Source organism: Phragmites australis, chromosome 2 (genome assembly GCF_958298935.1).
Source record: "Phragmites australis chromosome 2, lpPhrAust1.1, whole genome shotgun sequence".
Lineage (NCBI taxonomy): Eukaryota > Viridiplantae > Streptophyta > Magnoliopsida > Poales > Poaceae > Phragmites > Phragmites australis.
In genome coordinates this window covers 28566110-28576908 of record NC_084922.1, presented here as the reverse complement: position 1 = coordinate 28576908, position 10799 = coordinate 28566110, and the positions used below count along the sequence as shown (strand labels likewise).

General features: G+C 42.7%; 1 protein-coding gene across 1 annotated transcript; it reads right to left on the bottom strand.

The window, feature by feature from the left end:
• Positions 1 to 842: 842 nt before the first annotated feature.
• Positions 843 to 5222, bottom strand: LOC133907348 (TPR repeat-containing thioredoxin TTL1-like). Its single transcript, XM_062349374.1, has 7 exons — positions 4077 to 5222; positions 3162 to 3363; positions 2870 to 3057; positions 2445 to 2778; positions 2162 to 2366; positions 1876 to 1982; positions 843 to 1763 (listed from the first exon to the last, which is right to left on the bottom strand). The coding sequence occupies exons 1-7, from the start codon at positions 4931 to 4933 to the stop codon at positions 1602 to 1604; spliced, it is 2055 nt and encodes a 684-aa protein (XP_062205358.1). The 5' UTR covers positions 4934 to 5222; the 3' UTR covers positions 843 to 1601.
• Between the last annotated feature and the right edge of the window lie 5577 nt (positions 5223 to 10799).

Sequence of the window (10799 nt, the reverse complement as noted above, 5' to 3'; positions counted from 1 at the left end):
TCATTGATACATAAGTTAACTCTCAATAAACCCTGGTTACGTCGTAGAGTCTCTCCCAACAAGTCTCGAGGCTACAAGAGCATAGCTAGATAAAACGGTAGGCCTCTGCGAGTAGTAAAAAAGCGAGTACGTGTATGGGACAGCGAGGAGTGTATTTCAAAGCAATGAATGAGGCACCTACCGACCAACCCCATTCGAGGGGGGCCAGCTCGTTTCCTCTGCCAGCCAGACTAGGAAGAGGACTTGGCACTGGGGCCCGAATCATTACCAGCCGGGTAGGGGTACCGGATCCCAGATCTGATCGCCGCCAGCCACGAAAGAAGTTTTTTTTTTAAAAAAAAGGCTGGTGGTAGGAGTACTATATGGTTTTCATACTACGGCCATGACCTCCTTTACCACGCTACTACAGTAATACCATACTCCTGTAGGTCTGTAGACACCTAGAGAGAGATGGAGAGGGCGCAGAGAGAGAGAAAGTCTCCCCTTTCTCTCACTACTAAGCACGTCGGGAGACGTGACACGCAATTGTTTCTCACTCTGCCAGTTGCTGCCACACAAGCACACAGCAACCACAGGACCAGCGCCGCTGCTGCCGCCGATCCCATCTTCTTTCTCCCAAAAGCTCCCGACTCATTTCTCTACATGCAATCTCAAGTTACAAACACAGCACGCAAACCTGATGAAACAGCAGTCATTGTGCCAACATATCCTGCAAAGAGAAATTACTCACTGCACAACAATCCTAGCAACAGCAGATACCATTAGTCCATTAGCGATATGGAAAAGGAGATCATCATCACACAGCAAGAAGAGGGGAATTAACAACGGAGTAAAAACGGGAGAGAGAAAAAGAATCAATGTTGGAATGGTTTATTCATGGAAATGGTAGCAAATGGTATCAGGCACCACAACCCAGAAGAAGCAGCAAAATGACATCGTCATCAACGAACACCAACCCTCCCTCACCCTTTCTGAAGAACCAGTTACTTAACCGCTCTCTTGATCCTCTTTAAAGACTCTAATGAAATGAAAATCACAGCTAGCTAGCCCTGTACCTTACCCCAACCACCAAAATCTGATGCCACCATTTCTCTTCTCCAGGGAACCAATCTTCCAATGGATTTTTCTGATGTTTTTGCTATAGGTATGTACATGTAACGAAAACAACACCCCTCTCTCCACCACCCCCTCCCCCCTCTCTCCCTAAAAGATGTATGCTAAATCTAGACAACATTACAAACATTTCCCTTTCTTGAGAAGCAGGGTACTGGCCTATGGACTAGGTAAATCAAGATGGAGTATCAAAATATAAGAGGTGAAAGGAGCCCCAAAGATGAAAGTATTGAATGCGGTTGGCATATGAACAGTAAAAAGCGAAAACAGCAATGGATGGGGAAAGGGGTCGAAAATGGGATGTGGCTCTTCCACGTACCAATCTTAGCTCATTATGCTCATGCTCAATGCGGAATGATTATGCAGCTGGTGAAATGCTGTGGAGGCTGGTAATGTTTGCAAGTTTGACGGGGAAAAGCTGGCAGGGAAAAGGGGAGCTCTATGCATCGATGAAATTGGGAAATTGGGGTATCGGTGTTCTAAGCTTCTCAAGAACTGGATACAGCATAGTGCCTCACTGAATAACGCAGAACATGCAAGCTAGGGCAGATCATCTCCTTCACTCTCACACCATCTTTGTATATCTTAAACGTCGGGACTATGCGCACATTCTCTGCCTTTGCCACCATAGGGCTGTTGTCAACGTTAACCTGTTGGTTTGCACACAAGAGAAATACTTGTTAGTCATTGAGAAATGCTTGCTGATTAAAACTGGTTAACAGAGTTCCTTGATAGAAAACAGTGACTTATTGAGTAGCTTACCTTTAGAAAATTCACTGAGGGGCATTCAGTGCAAAGAGTGTTCACCGAAGGTGTAATTTGTGTGCATTGCTGATTCATTGTCGACATGAAGTATACAACAGACACCCCTGAAGGAACACAAGTGGCAAATCACACTAAGATCATTTTGTATATTGAATATGACAGTAGGAAAACATTGTAAACAAGGCAATGCAAGACAGGCCAAGTCAAACTCATTATAATTTGTGAACTGGTGAATTTACCAACTGATAAGAGAACGAATGAATTATAACAGAGAACAACTCACCTGGTGAACCTATGGCAGCACGGAGTTGCTCTACGTTGGTTACTATCTCTACCTCTCCTCCAAACTTCATATTTGATACATCCTCACCACGAGTTGCCTTCAGGGCAATTTGAGCATGGAACAGTGCTTCCGCAACCTCCTTATCACTGGGAAGCTCTTTCCGAAGCACCTCATAGTCCCGCACGCAATCAGCCCATCGCTCAAGCTAAATAAAACTATACAAGGTCAATGCAACAGTAAGTGAAAAGTGCCAAAAACATCCAAATGCATGCCCATTGCTTACCTTAGCGTAGGACGCAGCCCGCCTTAAGAGAGCCTTTGTATAATTTGGTTGTATTCTTAGTGCCTCATTACAGTCATCAACAGCTTTCTCCCACCTTTCTAGCTTTGACCAGCAAGCCGCTCGATTGCAGTAGAGCAATGAATTTGAGGGATCATACTTGAGCCCTTCACCATAGGCTATAGAGGCATCAGAAAACTTGGCAGCCTTAAAGAGATCATTTCCTTGGGCTCGGGCTTTTGCGACTAGTCTCACATTATTCAGAATCATCCCGACTTCTGCATTCCCAGGATCAAGATCTCTAGCCTTCTCAGCTGCAGCAACAGCAGTATCAAACCTGCATAAACCAATCACAACTTTTTATGCTAACCTGTTTTGACCCAACATAGTGGAAAATTGAGTATTATATCAAGTTTAGATAATCACACCTCCTTAATGCCATGTCAACCTGGGCTCGGACAATATGTATGTATGACTCAGAGAGCATGCCTGAGAGGTTTGCTGCTGTCAAAGATGAGGGCAATGCACCATCCAATTTCAGCATGCTTGCAAGAGTCGACTCAGCCTCCTCCAGCTTGTGGAGCCGGAGAAGTGCTTCTGACCTCAAGGCAAGAAGCTGCATGGAAAGCACGACGTCAGCATGAATTCCACGACCAAAAAAACAATACAGCAACATTTGTAATACTTCGTCAAAAACATAAGCCATGAGGAAATCATTACCAGCTGAGAGGAGTCAGCACCGGCGGCAATGGCAGCATCAACTTCCCTCAACACACTCTTCCAATCCCCAATTTTCCTAGCGTCTGTGCATCTTCCCAGATGCACTTCCACTTCCTGCAGCTTCTGCCACTCGGCAGGGTCAGACTGCTGAAGATAACCTGCCTGGGTGAAGTGCCTCCGCGCCTTGTCAATCATCCCCAACCTGCAACAATAGAGCCTCACAGCATTTCAGCAACAATCCGTAGAATTAATGCACACCAGCTGTCTGTCAGAATATTTAACGCCTAATTCCAGGGGAAAGTCAGGACAATTTACAGTTTAAACAAAATTAAGAGCATAAATTCAGGATGCATCAGCATTGTGTGGTCTAAATCCAATGAACCTGACGAAATCGCCACCAAGCAACCTTACAAAGTACAGCTAAGCAGTCACCCCTTCCATCAGCATTATGTGATGGGAACCACTTTAACGCCAATGTTACACCATTGCCAACAAACAAAGCAAGACAAAATTGTAGCTTTCCTCACATACTGGTCAATCAACAAAATACTGTGCCCCTGGTGTTGCCAAAAAGATCGATTTTTTCATCCTCTGGGCTGAATAAATTCAATATTGACAGTGAAAATCACGCGTAGCACAGCAAGCATTAGCAATCCCAGATCAAAATCTGACCACCTAAATGGAAAGGAAAAGTGAAAGGCGCAACACTCATGTTGCTTTCCACTTGGTCTCGCTCACAGGGAAAGCCATCCAATAAAGCAACAGCAACAGCAACATGCAAATGCAACCATGAATTCTCAAGGTAAAAATCGAAGCAGGAACTAGGGATCTACGATGCATCAGCTTGGAATCTAGTACAGATTGCAGCACAATGGTGGAGGCAGGAGGGAAAAAAGAGGAGCCCAGGAAACTCACCGGAGGCAGACGCCAGCGAGGCGGCTGTGGGCGCGGCCACTGGCCGGGTCGAGCCGGACGGCCTCCTCGCATTCGCTGAGAGCGTCGGCGAGCCGGCCGAGTCCTATGAGTGCGGCGGCTCGGTTGCCGCGGCACGCGGCGCTCTCGGGGCACAGCACCACGGCGCGGTCGTAGTGGCGCAGCGCCTCCGCGTACTTGCCCTTTTTGTACCACTCGTTCCCCAAGCGGGTCACCTCCTGGAGGCTCCCGCTGCTACCAGGGGAGCTCGCCGGCGACCTCGAGGAGTGTCCGAGGAACGACGAGGCCTCAATGCTGCTCCTGGCGGGGGCCATGCCGGCGCCACGCATGATGCTTCCGTGGCCGTAGTGGCCGGTGCCGGATCCGAGCACGTCCGAGCGGGAGCGCGGCGGGGGCGGCACGGCCGCCGGCCCCGGGACGCGCCCGGACGGGCAGATGTTGCCGGCGGGGAGCGCATTCAGCATCGGCGAGCTCGCCGTGCTCCCACGGTCCCCGCCGCCGCCGCCGCTCCCCCCGCTGCTGCCGCCGGAGAATATCAACGGCCCAGATCCGCACCGGCGGTGCCCGTGCCCCGGCAGCCGCGGCGGGTTGCTCTCCGCCACCAGCTCGCCGGAGTGGCTCCTCCCGACCGCCATCCCAGCATTCGACGGCGCCGGCGATTTGGCCGACCCGGAGGACGACGACGAGGACGTCGTCACGCTCGCCCGCACCCGCAACGGCGACACCGGGGAACCAAGATCCGCGAAGACGTTCGCCTTGGCATCCGGCTTGTCCCTTACCCCGTCGTCGTGCAGCTCCAGCGCCGCCGCGCGGAGGCGTATCCGGTCGGCCTCTGACATCGCCGGATCTTCCCCGCGCTTCCTCAACAATGCCGGTACCTGCAACGCTCAACTCCTACTACTACTCCTCCCTTCGCCAAGCAAGCAGGCATAGAACCACGCACACAAGAACAGCTTGCTCTTGTGCACTACTGGTACCACCACACACCACCACCACCCAGCGAGAACCCTGAGCAATAAATCACGGGGCAAAAGCGAGTGCGGATTCCTCGTGAGGTGGACGCGATGGAGGAAGGATATCCTCACAGGAAGAGGAGAGAAGGAAGAAGAAAGGGGAAGACTGGGAACGAGGGGAAGAAATACTGGGAAGGAGGGGCGGCCTTGAGAGGCTGCGGGTGTTCCTGGGGGGCAAAGTGAAAAAGTGCGATCCTTTTTCTGTGGGGTTATTTGTGTTGCAGGGTGGGTTTTGCAGTTTTTGTTTCTAGTGTCTATCTTGGAGTTTTAGGGGGGGTTTTCCCTCTATATTTTTTGGGTTTTTTGAGAGTAGGGTTCTCTTTTCTTTCACTTAGTTCATGATGAAATAGATTGTTTTGAGGATAAAATATAAGAAATAGATAGAATTTTCTCTTGTATTTTATTCTAATTATTTAGTGGTTTTCTTAGAAGTTTGGTGTTGCGATTGATATTATTAAAATGTTAGCAATTTGTATTAACCTTGTGAATCTTCTTAATTAGAGTATGGTTTAGGTCACAATCTTAACAAACTTTCAACTATGTTTGATCGTATTCACTTTGTCGTTGTTGTTCACACGAGGAATTTACACATGTATCGTCAGCTCATATGACATGCCGGCTTTAGATATACTATAAATATAAATATATCTAATATCTATAAAAGTTATAATTAATGTTTTACGTTACTTCACTAGCATCCACACATGTTTCAAGTCTTTTATCATATAAGATAGTTGTAATCTTTTTGACGACTATGCTTTAATACGTGCATCCTATATCTCTAACCCTCTTGTTGATATCACGGGTCTGCATGAGCCAGAAAGATTCAAAACACATAAAAGCGCTCACGTCAATTTTTTAAATTTTTGTATCAAATGATATAGAGATAAGCATTCACACGTATGCACAGCTCACAATAAACATCTCCTATCGTCAGCAGAAATGTACTCATCAAACTTTTGAACTTTTTGTATCTGAAGTGATACTGATGCCTTTCCAGACGTATGCATAGCTCCTTTAATACACGCATCATATACCCTTAAATGCCATGACATCTTCAAGAATAAGCGTGAACGTTTGCAATCTTGTATTGCAAGAGATAGATAATGTTTCTATAAATATGGATGTCTCTTTATTACGCACATTCTTAATATCTCAGATTTTGTTTGAAATGAAGGAATATAAAACAGGGGAATGATAAAAAATGAAGGAATATGATAGAATGAAAAGTGAAAAACTATAGAAATCTAATACACATGAATAAAAAGTTTGTGTTTGGATCGTAGGAACAAGAGAGAGCAATGGTGGGAGGGAGATAGCATGGTCCTACCCATGTGTATCGAGCCATCACGCCACTACATGTTGCAATGGCTGTCTCGGGCTTATGAGACGTAAGAAAAAACTAGATATCAGAGTGTCTCCTACCGTCAGCAGAAATGTACTCAAACTTTTGAACTTCGTATCTGAAGTGATATTGATACCTTTCCAGATGTATGCATAGCTCCTTTAATACACATATCATATACCCCTAAATGCCATGATATCTTCGAGAGTAAGCGTGAACCTTTGCAATCTTGTATTGCAAGAGATAGATAATCATTCTATTAGTATGGATGTTTCTTTATTATGCACATCCTTAACATCTCATATTCTATTTGAAATGAAGGAATATAAAACAGGGAAAGGATAAAAAAATGAAGGAATATGATAGAATGAAAAGTGAAAAACTATAGAAATCCAATACACATGAATAAAATTTGTTTGTTTGGATCGTAGGAACGAGAGAGAGTAAAGGTGGGAGGGAGATAGCATGGCCCTACCCACGTGGTTGAATCGAGCGTCATGGCGCCACTGTATACTGTAACGGATGCCTCGAGCTTATATGATGTAAGAGAAAACTAGATACGAGAGTGGATTTTTTTATTGCTGTGAAATGGACATCTAGCTTCAATATTCCAGAGGAAAGAGATTGATGATTCAAATTGCTGACATTCCACATGAAAGTGAATTCTTGTACTTATTTTTGGTTTTTCCTGTAATCCAAACCGGCCCTCTCAATTTCTATCTCTAGTAATAACTTTTTGATGTCTCCATCAGTGAGTAAAACGTTTAATAGCGTAGAGTTCTCATACTATTTCTCATACTATTATAATTTTACATGTTACATTATTTGTATTGCACAACACTAAAAAATAATGTCTTTTGCATCTCACTAATTGTAAGGTGCAATTTTTTTTTTTACTGAAGGTAATATATATTTACTGTAGCAGCTGGAACAGTAAAATATAAGAACGGAACAATAATTTGCAGTGGTACTGTAAATAAAATATTGTAGCAACAATATTCTGTTATACTGTGGCGGCAATTTCTACTGTTCATCGATTGATCCGTTAAATTTTAATGCACTTTACTGTAGCCCTATGCAGTTACTAATTGCAACCGCTTAGATCCCGATCGCAAAAGTAGTGCGTCCATTTTTCGCCTGCCCGGTCTTATCGCGGTTTTTTCTGGGCGATATCCCAGTCTTCGAGGCAGCAAAAATGTAGTAGTAAGAGCGAGAGAGGGAGTGCAGCTGGATTCCGAAGTTTCCTGAACTCTCTGACGCAAGCCTGCCCAAAAAACAAAGAGAGAGAGAGAGTCCTAAATGACTATAATACCCCCAACAACACACTTTCCATCATCTTTTTTTCGCGGCTGCACACCAGGGTCCACACAAACACTCCAACATTCCGATATGCATTATTGATTTAATGAACAGAAAAGGAATTGCATCCCATACGTTGCAAATGGAAATATTAATGTGCTCCCAAATTACACAACAAGTGTCAAGGGAACAATAGTTGCATCACTGAAGTTTTGTTAAGTCAATTTGTTTTCTATAATAAACCACAAGGCTTTTCCACAGTTGTTTTTCTGCGTGAGCTTAAAATGAATAGGTGCAATGTAGTATACCACTTTCGTTTTTTACTTATCACCAATTTTTACTGTATTAATTTTGGCTTTACATTTTTTATAAAAATTATAAATATTTAAAAATATACAATACTAATAAAGTACATTTCATCTCGAATCTAATAATATGAAAATTTTAGATATCTTTAAACTTTTTATAAAAAATGTAAAATCAAAATTGCTACAGTAAAAAATTGGTGATAAATAAACGAAAATAGAGGTAGTAATTCTTAGCCTTTTATTCCTTTTTTGGTATAATTTGTTATCAATACATGTGGTCCATCTACCGGTAGCATTGACAGTATAGTAGCATCCGCTTCAACGGCACAGAGTACATACATGCTAGTCAGGGGCGAAGCTACCTTGTGCTACCATGGTGCACATGTACCACAGTAGAAGAAAAAAAATACTATTAATTACCAAATATTTACATATGTTACTTTGAAAAATATGTATGTTGTTTAATGTATTATTAAATGGTGCACCATCATCATTCTAACGCTAGCTTCGCCACTTATACTGGTGTTGATCGACAACAGTCTAGCTGATCCCGTTTCAGACACATCATGTACAGCAATACCCGCAAAATCTCCTACACTTTCCCATATCCACCTACCACCGGTAGTACCCACACAAAGGAGCCAAAAAAAAAACGAGGGAAACTGGAAAACGGCAGCGTCTCTATCTAGGCTAGAGTGAGAAACTGCAGTAAGGATGGAGCGAGGGTAGAACCGTAAACTCGCGTCTCCACAAGACAGGGGCAGCTGGACATGTGTGGCCCTCCGTGCCAGCTGGCCCATTCAGGGGACCCTGAGCGCCCACCTCACGCCGCCAGCTAAGCATCGCGAGGCATGGCCGGTGGCTCCAGCCGTGGCGTCATCTCCACGGAGCCTTCCGCTGAATAGTCCCGCCCCTGCCACGTGGCGCGCCGTCACCGCAGTAGGATGCCTTTTAATTTTGTTTATGACGTGGTTAAGTAGTACGATTTTAAGTGTTCTGTTAGTGAGGTGTCTTGAGAGTTTTTTTTTTTTGGTTTAGAGGGGTTTTTTTCGTTTCAAATCTTGATGCAGTAGTCCCAAAACCTAATTTAGTCTGGCTTTATCTTTATAAAGCAACGCCGGGCTATCTTTCTAATTAGTTTCTAAAGTAACTTTTTTTCTTTGGTTCGAAGGTAGCACATAACATATAGTTGATTAGTAGTGTATCGTTTTGGTGTCCACCTTTTTTGCTAAAGTATAATAAGATAGGTAAACGACTTCTTTCTCTGCAGGATTAGAGAAACAAGTCTACAACTCTTACTTGAGTGCGTGACTTAGGAAAGACACTCAAACTCAATTGTATGGCTAAGTGAAAGCTAACTCTATAAGATTACAAATAGTAACATTGGTTTTAAAGTATATTAAGGACATATTTGATAGAGCTTTCAGAGCAGCTTTCTGGCTGGAATTAGAGGAAGATCTGCCAAACAACAGCTTTTAACTCGCTGAGTAGAATCCGTTGAAGTGATTATCTGAAATGAACTAGAAGCTGAGGATCTGAAAAAAATAGCTTCCACTAATTTATTTCTCGCACAGAATCATTTTCTCTATATAGTTTATTCTAGAAAATCACTTTCAGCAACAGAATCACTTCCTAAGAAAATCACTCTCCGTAGAGAATTTGAATCAGAAAAAACTCTACCAAACAGACCCTAAGAGCCTATTTATTTGGACTTATGCTTTTAGCTTATAAAAAGTTATGTTTTTGGATTTTAGCTGTTGACTTTTACACTAAATTTTTAACTTCTCAACATAACACTTCTCATAAAAACTAATCTTAGCTTCTAGTTTATTTCCTCAAAAGCAAATTTCTGATTTCCCTAAAAATCACTTTTCAACAATCTCATTTGTTTGAGTTTCTGATTTCTAGCCACAGAAAAGCCAGAAACAAAAGCTTCAACAAGGAGATCCTAACTCTAGGATTATCCGACTGTCACTCTAGTCTTGATTTGTTCGGACAAGGGAATTGCTCCTAATTTCTCTTATAAATTTAGATCAAGTCCTGGAACCTCATCGGTATTAACTACTTTCTCTGGTACAAAATAATTGACTATTATTTTCTATTTAAATATATTTATAAAATAGAAAATTATGATAATATAAAGCTACTTTTGAACACAAAACTATACATATGATTTAGTTTCTCTAATCTAATTATTTTAAAAGATATTGATAGTCAAAGCTTTAAAAGTTTAACAAAATTTTTGGTTAAAATGTTATATATTTATAACCGGAATGAGTAAATGAAAGTCTAGAGAATAAATACTCGAAACCTGGACGAAACCTCTTTGGCCTATGATGAAACCTCTCTGAAACTTGATATGGATGGAAATCTCTGAAACATGCATCAAACATGTATGAAACTTGAGACTTTTTTGTATATTTCCGATGGGAACCTGTTATCTAGAAAGGTTCTTTAAATAAAAGTAGTTTGACCGGGGCTTGATGGTTGATTTGATGCCCACCCGCTCCTTTGCGTCAACATTGGTGCTAAGTACAAACCTGACTGCTTTGAAAAATCAGCACATGCACATATATAACGATCGATCGATGGGCAAAGAAAAAAAAATCCCTTCGTTTTCGTTTGGTAGAATTTTCTCTGATTTAAATTTTTTATGGAGATTTAAATTTTTTACGTGGAGTGATTTTTTGGAGGAAATGATTCTGTGATTGAAAGTGATTCTATAGTGATTCTCTAAAAT